This window comes from Ranitomeya variabilis, chromosome 7 (assembly GCF_051348905.1).
Source record: "Ranitomeya variabilis isolate aRanVar5 chromosome 7, aRanVar5.hap1, whole genome shotgun sequence".
NCBI classification, from domain to species: Eukaryota; Metazoa; Chordata; class Amphibia; order Anura; family Dendrobatidae; genus Ranitomeya; species Ranitomeya variabilis.
Window position 1 is genome coordinate 196,347,895 of NC_135238.1, and position 21,377 is coordinate 196,369,271.

The following is a 21,377-nucleotide window of genomic DNA, read 5'->3' on the forward strand; positions in this document are numbered from 1 at the left end:
AGATCTGAATAGATTTTTGCGTTAGCGGTATCTGGAGTGGGAGAGTCGTGATACAATTATTTTACAATTGTTCAGAAGAAACTTTAGGTATGGATTAAAGGGGTATTTCTATTGTTAGAAAATGTCACCTATTACCCATACAAAACCCCAGAACAGGAGACTTTTGTCCCTGATTTGAATGGAGCTTAGCTATCTTCAGTAGTCCCACGGACAATAACTGGAGAGGCAGTGCACATGCTCAATGGGGGTCATCCACTACTCAGACAACCCCTTCTCAATCACTATGTTCCCCCTTATAAAATAACAGCTATCCTCACTTCCAGAGCAGGCGCTGTTCCAGCGGTGTCTGCACTAGCTCTCCCCGGGACTTGTGTGACACTGTCATGTCACACAAGCCCTGCGGCTAATCAGCACCCACTTCACTGTCTCTTCTTTTTTAGATGAATCGGACATCTGGAGGTAGTCACAGCTGCGGATGCTCTCTTTTTTCCTCTGGATGTCTGATTTGTCCAAAGCCAGAGAGAGAGAGAGAGAACTGTGACTTAACAATGTCACACAAGATCTGGGAGGTCCAATGCTGAAACCGCTGGAACAGCACCACTAGCAAAGGTGAGTATAGCTGTTTTTGTTTTATAAAGGAGAACATAGTGATTTGAGAAGGGGGTTGTCCTAGTAGTGGACAATACCTTTAACCACTGCACTATATATGTTCTGGGAATTAGTTGGGGGGGTTCATCTGTCATACACCCAATGTAGATGTTATCAACCATCCTTTGAAATGGTGATAGCTTTTTCTGCTAGAATGCCCATTTAAATGAAAATCTGCCAATTGGATAGCATTAGGGATGAGCGAGTATACTCGTTGCTAAGGTTTTCCCGAGCACGCTTGGGTGATCTCTGTGTATTTGTTAGTGCTCGGAGATTGATGCAGCTGCATGATTTATGGCTGCTAGACAGGCTGAGTACATGTGAGGGTTGCCTGGTTGCTAGGGAATCCCCACATGTATTCAGCCTGTCTAGCAGCCATAAATCATGCAGCTGTGTCAGCAAAAACTAAATCTCCGAGCACTAACAAATACTCGGAGGTCACCTGAGCGTGCTCTGGAAAACCCGAGCAACGAGTACACTCGCTCATCACTAGTTAGCATCTTATTTTTTACCCAGGGCTGTTGTACCAATAGATTTCGAATTTTGCACATTATTTGAAATAGGAAGTTTGTTAAAGTGCTTGTCCACTTTTGGGTACCATTATTACTACATTTTATTTAGCTTTTAAATGCATACATTAAGGGTTAAAAAAAAATCATTTTTGCAGTAGAGCTTCATTAAAAATGTTGCACCATTTGCCTTTTATAGCCTATGTGTTGCACGGTTGCTGGCTGCAACTTCAATGAATTTCTAATAAGTCAGTGAGCTAATTGATATTGAATGATGGGAAAGTTTGTAATGCATCTGTCTTTTATCTGTGCTTTTGTTAAGCTAGTTTATGGCCACAGACCATATTAAAGGGAACCTGTCAGGTTAGATATGGGCTTAATTTGCAGGTTAGTAGCATTATGAAGGTGCCCATATGCCCAACTGAAAGTGAAGCATGTGGGAGGTAAAAGGCTTTATTTCTCCCAGGAGCCACTGGCTTTCAGTCATGCAGGTGTGACCAGAGCACTTACAGTCATCGCTCCCAGCAGTCAGAGCAATGGCAGTTAGCCTGCCCCAGCACTGATTGACAGCAGCCTCGGCAGTGCATCGGTACAGGCTGGGTCAGTCTCTTACTGACATATCTCTCCTAATAGACGCATGCTGGAAGACACGCATCATTCCAGGCAGCGGGCAGAGAGAAGCAGCCAGCGACCCACCTGCCCGACTGGTCACCCATACAACTTGGTGCTTGGCGACTTTTAAAAAACATTTTTCACTGAAACACTGCAGCATTTCAGAATCAATCCTACATGGCAGAAGTCATGCAGCCAATGTCTAATATGTGCTGCCTGTACATTGGGCAGCAGGTATCAGCTGTCAGGTTCCCTTTAAATCTTATATATCATTTTGTAAGTGACAATTCTCATATCTGAATGTTTGGGTTTTAGGAGCAGAGGATGGAGTAAAATATGTTGAGAAGACTTTGCTAAAACACAAAGAAGCCCTCATCTCTGTGAATGATTTATGTATCTATTTAAAGGAACTAGAGGATAAATTGCAGGTAAATATCATGATAGTTTTATTTCAATAGGCTGAATTATGAATATAAACTATAGCGGAATCCCTTTAATGGAATACAACCATAGTTAAGATTTATAAATTGAATGTTTTCATCTCGTTTGACAAAATTCTAAAAATGTAAATATTGAAAAAATGGGATTACATTTGTCTTGAATTGAAATGTTTTCTTTTCTCAAAAAGGAACCACAGAAAGTACCAGAAATCTCCATAAGCAATGAAACTGGGGAAACCATAGATCTGCCAGTAACTCCCAAAGACGGTAGTATACAAGTAGATACAGACTTGCAGCCTGAATTGCTGGCAGAAGAAGCTGTATCTGGGGATGAATATGAGTGCATATCCCCCGATGACATCTCCTTGCCTCCGCTTGCTGAAACTCCTGAATCCAACCTCCCCCAGTCAGAGACAGAGCAGGATGAGCAGCCTTGCTACAGCTCGCACAGCATGCATGTCAGCTCCTACAGCATGCAAATGCACATAAACACCATTGGCAAAAGGGTGACGGACAGTTCTGATTTCTTAACACCTGTCGCTTACACTGATATGTCAAGCCACAGAAAGGAAAAGACTTCTAGCTACACTGAGCGCTTCTATTCACCCACTGCTGGATACAAAGCAGAGTCTCCCTTCTCCCACCATTCGACAATACTAAATGAGACCCGCTATTCCCTAAGTTCTTCTCCTGCCAAATCTAAACCCAATTACCAGATGATGAACGAGGTGCATGAAACTCATTTGCAGAGCAGTTCTGTTTACGAAAGCACGGAAAAAACAGAACAATTGCATGCCTCCGATAACACTGCTAGAACTAAAGATAGGGCGCATGCTACCCCAGATGAATTCTCTGGTCTCATGTTTCAGTTAGACCCTGCCAAAAGCTGCCAGAGGCATGTGGGTACCCAAGAGGCGATTAGAAGTATTTCAGAGAAACAAAACAGTGTTAGTCTGGCAGGTCAAAGTCCTGTCTTCTCCAATCACCCGCAAAATGTGACAGTTAAGGAAGGTTCTCCTGTTACTTTGGAAGTAGAAGTTTCCGGACATCCAGAGCCTACTCTAACATGGTGGGTAGCATATAATGAAAATAAAATATAGAGTAACTTATTTTTGTGTTCTTATCACCTTATTTTGTGTGCACCTGGTTTGACATATTATGTCCTAACCTGATTTTCCATTCTTTGAGTTTCTAAAAAACGGTCTTCAAGGAACCTAAGGCCAGCCATTTTGATAGAGCTTTGAAGGGGTTGTTTACTACTTAGACAACCTCTTGTTCTATGTCAGAGTCCCTAGAGTAAAATATGAAAAGCTTATTCTCAATTCTTGTACCGACGGCGTTTTTATAGCGATGTCAACCCTGGATTTCTTGGCACTGTTCTAGCGTCGTTGGCACAGGACCTCGAGACCTCATTTGTGTGACTTTTTTGTGGCATGTTATGGCTGTAGACAATCTATAGTTGTTGATTGACTGCTGTTCGTCGATATTCCATGAGACCACACTCTGACAAAATAGTAAAGGCTGCAGTTGATCAGCAACCACTGATTGGTTGCAGTGCTCACATCCTACAATGTCATCCAAATGTGGTCTGGAGGATATATGCCAAAATTTCTGGAAGGCACCAGTGTGGGAGGTGAGTATAAACTTTCTTTTATTTTACTAGAGGGACTTAGACTGTTAAGAAGTGGTTTGGCAAGTAGTAAACAACCCCTTTAAATGTTCTATAAAATCACAACAAAAATGGTTGGTAGACTGAGAGATTCTAGTCGTCATGTAGGTTAATTAAATTAAAAAAGACACATCAACATTTACTTATCTTTTTACCAGTTAGATAATATATAAATATACATTAAGTCACTATTACAATGTAAAAAGGTAACAAAAAATAATTTCAAAGGTTTTTCCAAAATTCAGAAAAGAATCTGTTTGTTTTTTATTTCCAAAACCGCACCATTTAATTTTCTTTCGGGTAATTATAACCCACTTCTGGATTGGCATGAATGTCTATCACATATGCATTGGGGCTCTGTACCAACTCTTTCATGATGGCAGAATTTGAGAAAAGAAAATGATCAGGTAGTTTGTTCTCACAAGCAATAAGTCAGTGACAGAAGTATCTTATTCCCCTCTCCCCAGTGAGAACATATGCAATATTTACATAATCTGTAACCCTACACTATTCATTTTAAGACCAGAGGGAGTTTAGGGGTGGAAGCTATGATGCTGATTTGTGATAAAAGCATTAATATGCTAGAATGTTGAATGTGGCCATGGTGGTTGAAACAGGAGTATACAGATCAAAAATGTTTGCTATTCTGTATGTTCGACACAGTCAGAGGTGTATCTAGGTTTTCTGGCACCTGGGGCAAGAATTCTGTTTGGTGCCCGCCCCTTCCCCAAGCGGTTTGAGTAGTCGTCATCATGTGACCAATTATTCATATGCGATTGGCACACTTACAATCAAATGCTCCTCCTGCCCCCCTAGATACACCTCTGGACACAGTTGTGCCTTACATAGACCATTATGTCATAGCGTAGGGCAATAAATGTAATTCGACCTGCTAGGATCAGTTTACAAAAAAAGAAGCGATGAGGCAATGTTCGAACTTCTTCTGGTTCTTGATTTGTACGATGTTCCTTGAAGACCATTTTGAAGGCCACCGTGCCAATACTACAGCATGGTCCCTATTCATACCCACGTTATAGTATATTTTAACTTTACCTCCATTGCTCACAGTCGGATTCCTCTTCTGTTTTTTCTTTTCTAACACTACATTCCACAATGACATTTAACTTGAAAACAGCCCTTACTATGCCTGTGTATTCAGGAACATCCCCACAAAATAAAGCTTTTTTTACAGGATACCAAACTGTTTCACTATTAAACTTTTTTGTTTGAGTTTCTCTTTTTGTGTGCTTTGTGAAATATATGAAAACTGTTCTGTGAAAGTGTACTATGGATTATGCCCATCTGCTTCACTTGGAATCTTCTGTTATTTAGTTGCCCTGCAATATTCTTGAAATGTTGTAAGTGTGGCACTAAAGTAGTATTAGAAATAACCACCTCTACCGAATCTAGATAATACTTGGAATGTGATGAACAGATTTTTAATAAAATTTGTTATTGAATATGATGTCTGTAATAAATATGTTTTTAGAAAACATAAGCAACAATGCAGATGGTTTTGCTGGTCAGTCAATTTCATCAACATGGCCATAGATGCAAAGATTCTTCTATCACTAGCCCAGCAATTTGAATTTTTTTTTTGCATTTTTGATCCTCTTAGAGAGAGGCTCTGGAATCATTTATATTTTCCACATTATGAATAACATAATCCTTTTGATGGGTAAAACCAATGAGTCACATTTCTAATTTTTGGTAGACAATTTGAGTGAAATCAGTTGAAAAGAAGAACTGGATTTCACCATGTCCTCCAACTGTTGATCCAATCAATGTGCAAAGTGACTGGGCGAAATGAAGAATAAAGTATACAATAGGTACTTAAGTCAGGGGTGGGGAACCTTTTTTCTGCCAAGGGCCTTTTGGATATTTATAACATCTTTTGAGGGGCATACAAAGTTATCAACTTGAAAATGATCCTGCTATATTTGGTCAAACAATTAACTGACACATAATGTGACGTCTGGAGTTGTTTGGTGCGGCTGTGCTCTTAGATGGTATTGATGATGTTACTACTTGCAACTGACTTTCCAGATTTGCATCGTGTCTGGAGCATAGTTGACCCTTTGCGATGATAAGTTTTGTAAAGAACTTGCAGCACTAAGTTGTTCTGAACATAGTGGTGTATTCAGGGCCGGACTGGCCATAGGGCACTTCTGGCAAATGCCAGAAGGGCCGGTGCCAGTGGTGGGCCGCTCAATCCGCCGCCCCCGCCGTCGCATTCAACTATACCGGCGTATAGACGCCGGTACAGTTGAATGCAATGATGGAGGAGAGAGCGTCTACAGACGCTCCTCTCCCATCATTCCCCGCTCTGCCTCTGACACTGCGGGTGCGCGATGATGTCATATCATCGCGCACCTGCTGTGTCCCGGGCAGACTGCAGCTGCTGAGACAGGAGCAGGAACCAGGAAGCAACGCTGGGCACGAGGAGAGGTGAGGAGAGTTTTTTTTTTTTCTGGACTGTGGGGCCATTCTCGGAGGAGGTGAGGGGAGGAAGAAAAGAGATGTGGGCTGTATATAGTTCTCTGTGGGCTGTGCTCTGTGCTGTATACTGCTGTGGGCTGTATATAGTTCTCTGTGGGCTGTGCTCTGTGCTGTATACTGCTGTGGGCTGTATATAGTTCTCTGTGGGCTGTGCTCTGTGCTGTATACTACTGTGGGCTGTATATAGTTCTCTGTGGGCTGTGCTCTGTGCTGTATACTGCTGTGGGCTGTATATAGTTCTCTGTGGGCTGTGCTCTGTGCTGTATACTACTGTGTGCTCTGTGCTATATATAGTTCTCTGTGGGCTGTGCTCTGTGCTGTATACTACTGTGGGCTGTATATAGTTCTCTGTGGGCTGTGCTCTGTGCTGTATACTGCTGTGGGCTGTATATAGTTCTCTGTGGGCTGTGCTCTGTGCTGTATACTACTGTGGGCTGTATATAGTTCTCTGTGGGCTGTGCTCTGTGCTGTATACTGCTGTGGGCTGTATATAGTTCTCTGTGGGCTGTGCTCTGTGCTGTATACTACTGTGTGCTCTGTGCTATATATAGTTCTCTGTGGGCTGTGCTCTGTGCTGTATACTACTGTGGGCTGTATATAGTTCTCTGTGGGCTGTGCTCTGTGCTGTATACTACTGTGGGCTGTGCTCTGTGCTGTATACTGCTGTGGGCTGTATATAGTTCTCTGTGGGCTGTGCTCTGTGCTGTATACTGCTGTGGGCTGTATATAGTTCTCTGTGGGCTGTGCTCTGTGCTGTATACTACTGTGGGCTGTATATAGTTCTCTGTGGGCTGTGCTCTGTGCTGTATACTACTGTGGGCTGTGCTCTGTGCTGTATACTGCTGTGGGCTGTATATAGTTCTCTGTGGGCTGTGCTCTGTGCTGTATACTGCTGTGGGCTGTATATAGTTCTCTGTGGGCTGTGCTCTGTGCTGTATACTACTGTGGGCTGTATATAGTTCTCTGTGGGCTGTGCTCTGTGCTGTATACTGCTGTGGGCTGTATATAGTTCTCTGTGGGCTGTGCTCTGTGCTGTATACTACTGTGTGCTCTGTGCTATATATAGTTCTCTGTGGGCTGTGCTCTGTGCTGTATACTACTGTGGGCTGTATATAGTTCTCTGTGGGCTGTGCTCTGTGCTGTATACTGCTGTGGGCTGTATATAGCTCTCTGTGGGCTGTGCTCTGTGCTGTATACTACTGTGTGCTCTGTGCTATATATAGTTCTCTGTGGGCTGTGCTCTGTGCTGTATACTGCTGTGGGCTGTATATAGTTCTCTGTGGGCTGTGCTCTGTGCTGTATACTACTGTGGGCTGTATATAGTTCTCTGTGGGCTGTGCTCTGTGCTGTATACTACTGTGGGCTGTATATAGTTCTCTGTGGGCTGTGCTCTGTGCTGTATACTGCTGTGGGCTGTATATAGCTCTCTGTGGGCTGTGCTCTGTGCTGTATACTACTGTGTGCTCTGTGCTATATATAGTTCTCTGTGGGCTGTGCTCTGTGCTGTATACTGCTGTGGGCTGTATATAGTTCTCTGTGGGCTGTGCTCTGTGCTGTATACTGCTGTGGGCTGTATATAGTTCTCTGTGGGCTGTGCTCTGTGCTGTATATAGTTCTCTGTGGGCTGTGCTCTGTGCTGTATACTACTGTGGGCTGTATATAGTTCTCTGGGCTGTGCTCTGTGCTGTATACTGCTGTGGGCTGTATATAGCTCTCTGTGGGCTGTGCTCTGTGCTGTATACTACTGTGTGCTCTGTGCTATATATAGTTCTCTGTGGGCTGTGCTCTGTGCTGTATACTGCTGTGGGCTGTATATAGTTCTCTGTGGGCTGTGCTCTGTGCTGTATACTGCTGTGGGCTGTATATAGTTCTCTGTGGGCTGTACTCTGTGCTGTATACTGCTGTGGGCTGTATATAGTTCTCTGTGGGCTGTGCTCTGTGCTGTATACTACTGTGGGCTGTATATAGTTCTCTGTGGGCTGTGCTCTGTGCTGTATACTACTGTGGGCTGTATATAGTTCTCTGTGGGCTGTGCTCTGTGCTGTATACTGCTGTGGGCTGTATATAGCTCTCTGTGGGCTGTGCTCTGTGCTGTATACTACTGTGTGCTCTGTGCTATATATAGTTCTCTGTGGGCTGTGCTCTGCTGTATACTACTGTGGGCTGTATATAGCTCTCTGTGGGCTGTGCTCTGTGCTGTATACTACTGTGGGCTGTATATAGTTATCTGTGGGCTGTGCTCTGTGCTGTATGCTACTGTGGGCTGTATATAGTTCTCTGTGGGCTGTGCTCTGTGCTGTATATAGTTCTCTGTGGGCTGTGCTCTGTGCTGTATACTACTGTGGGCTGTGCTCTGTGCTGTATGCTACTGTGGGCTGTATATAGTTCTCTGTGGGCTGTGCTCTGTGCTGTATATAGTTCTCTGTGGGCTGTGCTCTGTGCTGTATACTACTGTGGGCTGTATATAGTTATCTGTGGGCTGTGCTCTGTGCTGTATGCTACTGTGGGCTGTATATAGTTCTCTGTGGGCTGTGCTCTGTGCTGTATATAGTTCTCTGTGGGCTGTGCTCTGTGCTGTATACTACTGTGGGCTGTAGCCTGTATATAGTTCTCTGTGGGCTGTGCTCTGTGCTGTATACTACTGTGTGCTGTATATAGTTCTCTGTGGGCTGTGCTGTATATAGTACTCTGTGGGCTGTGCTGTATATAGTACTCTGTGGGCTGTGCTGTATATAGTACTCTGTGGGCTGTGCTGTATATAGTACTCTGTGGGCTGTGCTGTGTATAGTACTCTGTGGGCTGTGCTGTATATAGTACTCTGTGGGCTGTGCTGTATATAGTACTCTCTGGGCTGTGCTGTATATAGTACTCTCTGGGCTGTGCTGTATATAGTACTCTCTGGGCTGTGCTGTATATAGTACTCTCTGGGCTGTGCTTTATATAGTACTCTGGGCTGTGCTGTATATAGTACTCTGGGCTGTGCTTTATATAGTTCTCTGTGGGCTGTGCTGTATATAGTTCTCTGTGGGCTGTGCTGTATATAGTTCTCTGTGGGCTGTGCTGTATATATTACTTTGTGGGCTGTGCTGTATATATTACTCTGTTGGCTGTGCTGTATACTACTGTGTGGACTGTGCTGTATACTTCTACGTGGGCTGTGCTGTATACTACTGTGTGGTCTGTGCTGTATACTACTGTGTGGTCTGTGCTGAATACTGCTGTGTGGGCTGTGTTATCTACTACGCGAGCTGTGCTATAGTATGCAGGCTGTGCTGTATACTATGCGGTTTGTGCTATATAATATGCGGGCTTTGCTATATACTATGGGGAGTATATTATATTCTATGGGGGAGGCCATGTTATGTACTATGTGGCTGTGTTATATACTATTGTGGGGGTATATTATATTCTATGGGGGAGGCTGCGTTATATACTATGGGGGGCTGCATTATATTCTATGGGGGGCTACATTATATATTATGGGGAGGTGGGCTGTATTATATTCTATGGGGGTTACATACTCTGGGGTGGCTGCATTATACTCTGTGGGGTGGCTGCATTATACTCTGGGGTGGCTGTATTATACTCTGGGGTGGCTGCATTATACTCTGGGGTGGCTGCATTATACTATATGTGGGCTGCATTATACTGTATCGAGGACTATGGGGAATACGTTATACTATATGAAGAACTATGGGGTGCATTATACTATGGGAAGTGAATTGTACTACATGGATGACTGTGGCGGTGCATTATACTATATGGAGCACTATGAGGATTGTATTATGCTATATGGAGGACTATGAGGATTGTATTATGCTATATGGAGGACTATGAGGAGTGTATTATACTATGTGGAGGACTGAGCAGTGTATTTTAATATATGGAGGACTATAGGGAGTGTATTATACTATATGGAGGACTATGGAGCACATTATAATATATGGAGGACTATGGGGTGTATTTTACTAAACAAGTAAAATGCTGCATATTCGGATTGTTTTTGCTGGAACAAAAAGCCTTGTTGTCAGCAGCACATTGCCAGTGTAAACTGTAGATGTGCTGCTGAAAACATGATACTGTATGGTGATCTATTAGTGATCGTTCTGTCTCATCATTATTCCTCAGCTGGTGGAAAGAGGCCGGAAAACAAGCGTTGAACAACTTCAGTATTGTCGATCAAACTCGTTTAGCGGCCTGAACTCAGCGCACGTAAATACAACAGAAAGGCTTCTGTGTGATGTGCAATATGTTAGCATTTGGGGACCCATTTTAAACTTTGCCTAGGGCCCCACTTTGCCTAAAACCGGCCCTGCCTACAAGTGTACAAAGATATTATACAGTCACCATGTGACAAGTGGGCCTGTGTAACTTCAAATGCCAGGGCTGAATTTTAGTCCCAGTCCGGCCCTGGGTGTATTGCACTGCATGTCTTCTCACAGTGGGGAATTCATCACTGCTCACTTGCAATTGATGCATATGAAACATATAGGAGAAACAGGGGCTGGTCCATACACAGCACATAGGAGACACCGGGGCTGGAGTATATACATCACTGGAGACATTAGGGTTACTGCATACTTCACAGGAGACATTTGGGGCTGGTGCACACTTCACAGGAGACATTTGGGGCTGGTGCACACTTCACAGGAGACATTTGGGGCTGGTGCATACTTCACAGGAGACATTTAAGGCTGGTGCACACTTCACAGGAGACATTTGGGGCTGGTGCATACTTCACAGGAGACATTTAAGGCTGGTGAACACTTCACAGGGGACATTTGGGGCTGGTGCATACTTCACAGGGGACATTTGGGGCTGGTGCATACTTCACAGGGGACATTTAAGGCTGGTGCATACTTCACAGGAGACATTTGGGGCTGGTGCATACTTCACAGGGGACATTTGGGGCTGGTGCATACTTCACAGGAGACATTTGGGGCTGGTGCACACTTCACAGGAGACATTTGGGGCTGGTGCACACTTCACAGGAGACATTTGGGGCTGGTGCATACTTCACAGGAGACATTTAAGGCTGGTGCACACTTCACAGGAGACATTTGGGGCTGGTGCATACTTCACAGGAGACATTTAAGGCTGGTGAACACTTCACAGGGGACATTTGGGGCTGGTGCATACTTCACAGGGGACATTTGGGGCTGGTGCATACTTCACAGGGGACATTTAAGGCTGGTGCATACTTCACAGGAGACATTTGGGGCTGGTGCATACTTCACAGGGGACATTTGGGGCTGGTGCATGCTTCACAGGAGACATATAAGTGCATCGCCGGCTAGCAACTCCCACAGAGTACGTCCAGACGCTAACACTGGCCAGCATCAGGACGTAATCCTTCACTGCATGCACTGCAGCATTCAGTAGTGAACGCTGCGTGCTTGCAGTGCAAGAAGAAATTAAAGGGCTGGCTGCTAGCCCAAACACTGCAGTCCCTGTGAATCTGCCCACGGGCCAGAGGTTCCCTACCCCTGACTTAAGTACTAAGATGAAAGCCATATATACTAAGAGAAGATGTTATCATCCAATGCCCCTAGAGGTGAAAATTCTGTATAAAACTGCAGCATGTTGTAATAATTTTTCTTGCAGATTGTGAATGAAATCTGAAGCATGTGACAATATTCTGTGCATGATGCCAAAGGAATTTGAAGGCAAAAAGCAAGACAGAAAAATACTTCAATTTGTCCTTTGTGATTGATCAGTTGCCGCACGTTTTCACCAAAAATCTCACACGTTTAGAATTTTTGTCTGCAAATAGATGAAAGTTTGCAACCTCATTTTGTGGCTTCAAAAAAATTGACCTCATATTTTTAATTATTTATTCCTGACTTTATCTTTACATTTTAATTACCCATAAATACTTTATAGTTAAAAACAAAAAATAGGTACTCAGGTACTGGACCCCTGCTGTTCTGCTTCGATGCTTATGTCTTTTTATTCTTACTTTGATGGGGGACATCATGTGACATCTGTATACAGTCCGCAGCACCTGATTGACTGACTGCAGTGGTGTTGTTCCTTTTGAGCAGGAAGAAACACACCCTGAGCTCTCCTTTCTGGCTCAGACAAACTGTCACTACTTTAGTCAATAAGTGGCCTCTGATTTCCTGTAGTGGTCATGTGACATCTTCATGTGCTCGTTTTTGCTTGAAAAATAAATTACTGGAAAGCCACTTTGGTAACTATTTAAAACAGCCCTTCCATAAAAGTTTGTATCCTCTTAATATATTAGTCATAATATTATATGTCACTGTGTACTTACAATTGCTTATTTTGCCTTTATACCCAGTAAATTCTTCTCGTTTCCATTAGGTCTATGACATCTGGTATTTATAAACAGACTAGCTGAATCCTTCTTAGCCCTATGCAGAAACAAGAAGTCTCTTTTCCCTGCATGAGTTAGCACTAAAACTACAATTATGCTCACTGCAAAGTCCCTGGAAGGAGGAAGAGGCGGAGCAGATGGGTCAAGAGTTGAAGAGGGGGATGACTCATGCAGGGAAAAGAGAATTTGTGCAAATGACATGCATTGTACTAACGACGTCATGATGTCGCAGGGCCTCGTAGTCACAAGAGGATTCCAGCTGAGGAATTTTGCACTGCCCTGAATTGGCAGCCATTGAATATGGATGTGGATGCAGAACCAGTCTCCTGCAAATCTTTTTGCTCAACTGTACTTTCTGCAGCTCATGTAACACAGCTGTGTTATAACATAATATGGATGATTTACTATTGTTGTGCCACAACTCTGATGTTAGATGTCACCTATATATTTCAAACAAGCTTATCAGTTAAATGCATGAAAAAGAACAGATGTTTGTGCTGCACAACACTTTTTAAAGTGTCTAGAAAAAAGGATGAAAATTTGGCTAATTGCAAAATGTACTTAATTTTCTATTTTTGAGCTCCAATCTTTAGATGCAAAGAGTTTTTAAGAATCGATTTGTATGTCCCAGTCTATCGGCCATGACAGTGGTCTGTGCTCACTGGATGCGAGCGGGAGAACTGCCTGTTACCTGACTGTGGCCCTTCTTCTCGTTAGCTGGCTTAGTGCGACATCATCAATGCAATGTGACACACTTGTGATGTCGTACCAGGCTGGCTAATCAACAGAAGAGTCACGGATGCCATCAGATAAGAGGTGGTGGTTCTGCTTCCATACAGCGGATACAAATGTATTTGCCCCAACTCTAGTGCAAGACAATAGACTAAACTTTGCTATCAATTAACAATATTAAAAAGAAAAAAATCTAATGCGAGACAAACATTCACCAAATCGATAGCACGCCACACTGATAGATTTGTGGCATTTTGTGAGTGCCTTTTTTACATTTATGTTCTATAAATTATAGATCACAACAGGAAATAATCTGCCCCAATGTATTTTGTAATACGAGATTTCACATCTACTAGTCTTTTGTAGTTGTTAATTTAACTATATGGAACTAGTCACTAACTTATAGTTATAATGCGACAAGATTGTCAAGCGGCTTATAGCAAAACCTTTCTTTTGACAGCATTCAAGGTTTAAAACTCAACAAGGGGGACATGCACCAATTATAGAACAGAAGTACTTCATGTCCCAGAGATGACTTCCAGATATAAAGTAAGGCTGTGACTAGCTAAGCAGATTTACGCTGTCTAAAGTCAACATGTCAATAAGTGGTCAGTTTGCTAAAAACTGAGTAATCATTATAATATGTGAAAGAAATGAATAAATTTATACTCTACTAATTTAGTGGAGTCCCCTCTGTGCAAGCGCACATACTAAAATATTCTGTAGTGTAAAAAAGAGAAGGGAGCTCTGTAGAAAACATCATCTGGATTGTCCCATTTGATTCCAGACATTACTATCCAGGACAGAAGGGTGATATGTTTATTAGCCCTTCACACCTTTCCATAACACTTAGACCAAGTCAATACACATGTGTTTTCTAAGAATACAGTACTTTTGTAGCGTAGAGCTCTATGTACAGTAGATCCTTGCCACCTAATAGCACAGAGGATGGCACAAGTGTTGTGAATTAGACTTTTTGGCTCCCTCTTGTGGTTACTAGTGATATGACTCTGGGATTTTCTTCCCTCAGTTTGCACCCACCTGGGTCGTTAGTCCAGGGGTGTTGCTATATAAACCTCATGGATCCTTAGTCCAGTGCCTGGCATCGTTGTAATCAGATCCTTTTTGTTTGCTCCTATCTGCTGGTCCTGGTTCGTGCAAAATTAAGCTAAGTCTTGCTTCTTTGTTTTTTCAGTTATTTGCTTGCTCTCATTTTTGTCCAGCTTGTACTAAATGTGATTCCTGACCTTGCTGGAAGCTCTAGGGGGCTGGTGTTCTCCCCCCGGGCCGTTAGACGGTTCGGGGGTTCTTGAATTTCCAGCGTGGATATTTTTGATAGGGTTTTTGCTGACCATATAAGTTATCTTACTATATTCTGCTATTAGCTAGTGGGCCTCTCTTTGCTAAATACCTAGCTCATTCTTACGTTTGTCTTTTCCTCTTACCTCACCGTTATTATTTGTTGGGGGCTTGTATCCAACTTTTGGGGTCTTTATCTCTGGAGGCAAGAAAGGTCTTTCTTTTCCCTTCTAGGGTTAGTTAGTTCTCCGGCTGGCGCGAGACGTCTAGAATCAACGTAGGCACGTTCCCCGGCTGCTGTTAGTTGTGGTGCTAGGATTAGATATATGGTCAGCCCAGTTACCACTGCCCTATGAGCTGGTTTTTGTGTTTGCAGACTTGGTAACTATTTCTGAGACCCTCTGCCATTGGGGTCATAACACACAAGCTAGGATAGGCCTCATTCTCCAAGAATGCTGTTGCATGGACTGAAGGCTATATATATATATATATATATATATATATATATATATATATATATATATATAACTTTTAGGCTACAAACTAACAGGCACGTAGGTGTTACCTAACTGCGGTGAGCAGGCTGTCAATCAGCATGACGCTGTCAATCAGCATGACATCAATAGTTACACCCCATCGTTAGAGCAGCCCGAAAAAGGAAGAGCTGCTCTGTAGACATTGAGAAACTGAATCACAGGCAGCAACGGTCAATGACCGCTCTGTGTCGGCATCGGGTAGAACAGGCAGGTAGATAACAACTTTTATTTAGCATATAGTAAAAAAAAAAGTCTTGGATAAACCTTTGAGTAGTTGTTGGTCAGCTAGTGATAACTGTATCTATGTTTACAGATTATCTTTTTATAGAAAGTCTTTCCAAAATATATTAAGACCATTACTTTATTTAAAAGTTGATCTAGAAGACAAAATTTAACTTTAAGTGTAACTAAACTTTGTCAATATTTTTTCATATTTGTCAGGTACCTTAACTGCATGTAGATCATGGAGGGTATGGGTCCTGCGCACTGTTCAGGGATCAATTGAGTGATAAGAAGGCGTCTCTGGTCCTGGACCCCCACTGTCCTGCAACCAATTAAAGTGTCTGCTAAATATGAAATAAAAAAACATCAAAGACAACACGAACAAAATATCAGTCTAATTAGAGGATGTAGGTAACAGAAGGGCATTAACAGAGATTTTTTTCTTTATTCAAACCTCAATACACATCCTATCAAGTAAAAAGGTGAAATGTTCATATTCCAGCCACTGCCTACCCATGATGTTCTAGAACTAAAAGTACTTCTATTAAAGCTGTTCCCGGGTTCTTTCATCCAAAATACTTTTAATTCCCTACATTTAAATTAAGTGCTAAGCGTAATCTATGTTAAAGGGGTATTCTCAAGTTGTCCTTTGAGAAGATCAGAGCTATGCAGTTTCCTTACTTCTTGGCTGCTTGGGTAGGAGGAACGGGCATGCCTCTTTGAATTAAAAGTTGTAATCCAATCATTGAAATGTAACTACTGCACCTGTACACATTGCAGGCTCTAGTGCAGATCCATGGAAACAAGCTGTACACTATGTAAGATAGAAGCGCCCACAGCAGGAGAATGACAACAGATAGAAAAAGCAAGTCATTTGTAAATTTGATTATTTTCATTCTGTTTATCTACATATCTAAAGCAAGTTAATGACATGAAACTACTCCTTTAAGCTTTGTCCAACATCATTATATAACCTGTCCAAAGTCACCCTCTATATTCAACCCAAACAGATTCCATGGGGGCCTATAGAGAACTTTGATTTTCACTAATGATCCCCTGGTCTATAAACCAACTGAATTCATTTTGTAAAGGGAGAAATTTTCTTTAGAGATTTTTTTTTATAATGTGCCATGTTGAATCTTCAGTTTAATAATGTTTTAAAGAGTTATTTCCAAGATAAGGTAGAGCACGACTATGTGGTGATCACTGGGGCTCTAATTCCCAATGATCCAAGAGCAAGGCTCTGGAAGCTGGGGACTGTGTCCTGCAGAGTCCCGTGTTAAATAGAGAGGTAATACGCATTAACAACTTCTGCTCCATTCATTGTCTATGGGAATGACAGAGAAAGATGAGGCGAGCACTGTTCTCAGGATTTCTTGGGGGTCCCAGTAGTCAAACCTCTAGTGATCAGTAAACTATCCATTATTCTAGATGGGGGATAACTTATTATCTCGGAAATAATCTTTTAAGTAGAAAAATAATTTCCTCACCAGATAAAATCTTTGAAAAACTTTTTTCTCTTTTCCTCTGGTTTAATTTCTAAACTGCAGCCTAAATCTGCTCTGTACCGTGTGTCACTTAATGAAGACCCTCTATTTTTCCTATTGCCTAACCAATCACAGTCCTACATAATGTATATTATTCAAAAGCTATAAACACAGATTTTATTCTACACATTTTAGCAATGCATGGAAATATACACTAACAATTCACGCATTATCACTGGTGCTAAAGTCTTTATTATTAAGTTAACATATCATTTTCATCTGCAGGATAAGGAGGAAAATGAAAAATTTCCATAATTTTTTTTTGTATTTCACTGTATGGAATATCACATTATGATCCTGCCACAAATAACAACTTTCTGCTTTAGGTACAGAAAGAATAAGAAACACCTTGTCGACAATGAAAAGCAAGAAGTGTCTGCCTCGGATCCCGGCCAATTAATAGGTCTCACATCAGTCTATAATGCCACCATCACTTCCATCGGTGATGCCAAGCTGACAGAAAGCAGACCACCATGGGTTTCAGATGTTGACTGGATAACACTTTTTGTCATCTATCTCTGTGTGTCAGTTATGTATTGGATACTGTATTAGCTAATGCACAGCTTGTCAATGACTTTTAGGGATTTGACTACTTTTAGTCTATTTTTCTTCCAACCGCTAAAATAGTCAAATAGTTCACAGAATAATATAACATAACCATTGACTATTGTGAAACACTTGACTGCCATTTGGACGAGTCAGAAAACTCCATTAAATTAGAACACAGCATCAGTTTAAAGTTTATAGAATTTACTTAAACAAGAATTGGAGTAACTTTGCAAATATGTTGTATCACTTATCACATTTTTATCATGATGTACGGCCTTTATTATAATCCAGTGCTGCATTCACAATGTTTCAGAGCTGAAATTTACAAACTGGGCGATCTGCATTCAGGGATGTCTAGTTTTTACTCCAGACGTTGTACAGTAATCTGATATAGAAAGACTATCTCTCCAACTCCATCATCGAAGCTCAGATGAGCTGTGAGAGACGCGTGTGTCAAGGAGCTTGTTGACTGTTACAAACATCATAAGTTTGAGGCAGGAGAAGCAATGCATTTACTTTTACATAGTTATTCACCCTTTTTCAGGTATAAATAATAGTTAACATAAATATTAATATAAATTGATAATCCCTGTAAACCATACCTATATCGTGTAATCTGTACATTGTGCATCATGTACGTTAATTGCTATTAATTATTATTATTAAATATTTATTAGTTCACTAAAATGATCAAACAACCTATAAAATTTAGAAGATGATTATAGGGGATGGCTACTACTTTTCCATAGGATAGACCATCAATATCTGATCAGTAGGTGGTGCGACACCCAACACCGCCACTGATCGGCTGTTAACGGAGCCATATGGAAGTTCTTGGATGCTGCTGGAACACAGCAGGTCTGACATCTCTAGGCTCCCCAGTCCGGTACTGCGGACCAACCCTCTATCATTAGACAGGATGCAGTAATTAAAATAAGCACCTTTTGTTTAGGATCAAAATCACAATCCGTTTTTTTGGACCAAAGCCTTCATGATGAAAGTACTTATTTTAATTACCGCATCCTCATTAACGTCATTGGCAACGCACTGACATAACTATTATATATTTTAATGGAGAAGGAATAACCAGCCTCTTCTGTTTACAAGGAGCAAACAATATGTTGGGTTCAACTGTCCAGCAAATGGATAAAAAAGAAAGAGTGCATTTACATTTTTAAGGGTAAATTTTTGATCTTTTGTGTTCAACAGTCCATTTATTTTTTTTAAATGAATCAGCCAGTAAGAGAAGACCAATGTGACTGAGCAGGACTGACTAGAGAGGTGACCAGTGACAGAAGAGTATGTATACACATTAGGGACTGAATCGGTCTTAGTAGTTGTGAGGATGGGATCAGTCATTAGAATATGAGCCTGATGTAAGTGTGCCAGGGTAAAACTGAAGCTAGCAATAAAAATTATGCTAGTAAAGTTAATGAATAAATAATATTAAGCCGAAGAGAATATATGTAGAGGAAAAGAAGCAAAAATACATTCACTGATTTATATGGTATGGTAAAATTATTCCCATCTCTGCTTTTCATGGCCAAGATGGAAAAACTGGTTCTAGTTCCTGCCCTCTAGGAGAGGGGGATACGAAAACAGCCAAGCCCAATTATGCTACTCTGTTTCCGTATCTCAGATGTTATACCAAAAGTGCAGGTTTGCTAATTTCTACAGGAGTTACAAAAATACACAGTACTCAGCTGTTTTCAGAACTCCTCCTCTTGTTGCTGGAATACAGAAGCCATACCATCTTGGCCATAGGAATAATCCTTTAAAATCATGTTGCCTACGGCCTACCAGCTGGTTGATGGCTCTAAATGCTATATGCCCTAAATATCATAGTGCTTACATTTGGTATTTTTTTAACCCCTTTCTGACCTCGGACGGGATAGTACGTCCGAGTTCAGAAGCCCCACTTTGATGCGGGCTCCGGTGGTGAGCCCAAATCAAAGCCGAAACATGTCAGCTGTTTTGAACAGCTGACATGTGCCCTTAATAGGCGCGGGCAGAATCGTGATCTGCCCACACCTATTAACTAGTTAAATGCCGCTGTCAAACGCAGACAGCGGCATTTAACTACGGCTTCCGGAAGGGCGGCCGGAAATGATCGCATCGCCGTCCCCCGTCACATGATCGGAGGTCGGCGATGCTTCAGAATAGTAACCATAGAGTTCCTTGAGACCTCTATGGTTACTGATCCCCGGCAGCTGTGAGCGCCACCCTGTGGTCGGCGCTCACAGCACACCTGCAATTCTGCTACATAGCAGCGAACATCAGATCGCTGCTATGTAGCAGAGCCGATCGAGTGAAGCCTGCTTCTAGCCTCCTATGGAGGCTATTGAAACATGGCAAAAGTAAAAAAAAAGTGAAAAAAATAAAAAATATATAAAAGTTTAAATCACCCCCCTTTCGCCCCAATCAAAATAAATCAATAAAAAAACCCTCAAACCTACACACATTTGGTATCGCCACATTCAGAATCGCCCGATCGATCAATAAAAAAAGGCATTAACCTGATTGCTAAACAGCGTAGAGGGAAAAAAATTTGAAACGCAAGAATTACGTTTTTTTGGGCCGCCGCGACATTGCATTAAAATGTAATAACGGCCGATCAAAAGAATGTATCTGCACCAAAATGCTATCATTAAAACGCCAGCTCAGCACACAAAAATAAGCCCTCAAGCGACCCCAGATCATGAAAAATAGAGACGCTACGAGTATCGGAAAATGGCGCAATTTTTATTTATTTTTTTTAGCAAAGTTTGGAATTTTTTTTCACCACTTAGGTAAAAAATAACCTAGTCATGTTAGGTGTCTATGAACTCGTAATGACCTGGAGAATCATAATGGCAGGTCAGTTTTAGCATTTAGTGAACCTAGCAAAATAGCCAAGCAAAAAACAAGTGAGGGATTGCACTTTTTTTGCAATTTCACCGCACTTGGAATTTTTTTCCCGTTTTCTAGTACACGACATGGTAAAACCAATGATGTCGTTCAAAAGTAAAACTCGTCCCGCAAAAAATAAGCCCTCACATGGCCAAATTGACGGAAAAATAAAAAAGTTATGGCTCTGGGAAGGAGGGGAGCGAAAAACGAATACGGAAAAACGGAAAAAAACAAGGTCATGAAGGGGTTAATCATAGGTTCACTTCAACTGTGAGAGACAGAAACTAACAACATAATCTAGAAAATCACATTGTATGATTTTTACATAATTAATTTGCATTTTATTACATGAAATAAGTATTTGATACAATAGAAAAACAGAACTTAATATTGGTACAGAAACCTTTTGTTTGCATTTACAGAGGTCAGGCGTTTCTGTTGTTCTTGACCAAGTTTGTACACAGGGCAGCAGGGATTTTAGCCCATTTCTCCATACAGATTTTCTCCAGATCTTTCAGGTTTCTGGGTTGCTGTGGGGCAACATTGAGTCTCAGCTCCCTCCAAAGATTTTCTATTGGGTTCAATTCTGGAGACTGGTTAGGCCACTCCAGCACCTTGAAATGCTTTTACGGAGCCACTTCTTAGTTGCCCTGTCTGTGCGTTTCAGATCATTGTCATGCTGGAAGACCCAGCCACGACCCATCTTCAATGCTCTTACTGAGGGAAGGAGGTTGTTGGCCACAATCTCACGATACATGAAACCAATGATCCTGACTCCTTTGCAGAAAAGCACCCCCAAAGTTTGATGTTTCCCCCACCATGCTTCACAGTGTTCTTGGGTTTGTAGTCATCCTTCTTCTTCCTCCAAACTTGGCAAGTGGAGCTG

The 21,377-nt window shown here is 41.8% G+C and overlaps 1 protein-coding gene and 1 long non-coding RNA gene across 4 annotated transcripts in view; one reads left to right on the forward strand and one right to left on the reverse strand.

Moving 5' to 3' along the window:
* The window catches only part of CCDC141 (coiled-coil domain containing 141), a 174,686-nt gene extending 156,353 nt beyond the window's left edge, over positions 1-18,333 (forward strand). Inside the window, exons 21-24 of one of the 2 annotated variants that reach the window (XM_077272607.1) lie at positions 2,085-2,197; positions 2,398-3,278; positions 13,910-13,998; positions 17,380-17,517. In XM_077272607.1, the coding sequence (XP_077128722.1) occupies positions 2,085-2,197; positions 2,398-3,278; positions 13,910-13,955 (1,040 nt within the window). In that variant the 3' untranslated portion in view covers positions 13,956-13,998; positions 17,380-17,517. Of the gene's footprint in view, positions 1-2,084; positions 2,198-2,397; positions 3,279-13,909; positions 13,999-17,379 lie in introns of both variants that reach the window. The other variant, XM_077272606.1, reaches the window with a different exon arrangement.
* Positions 1-21,377, reverse strand: part of LOC143784397 (uncharacterized) — a 272,312-nt gene that overhangs the window by 239,906 nt on the left and 11,029 nt on the right. The window lies entirely within an intron of this gene.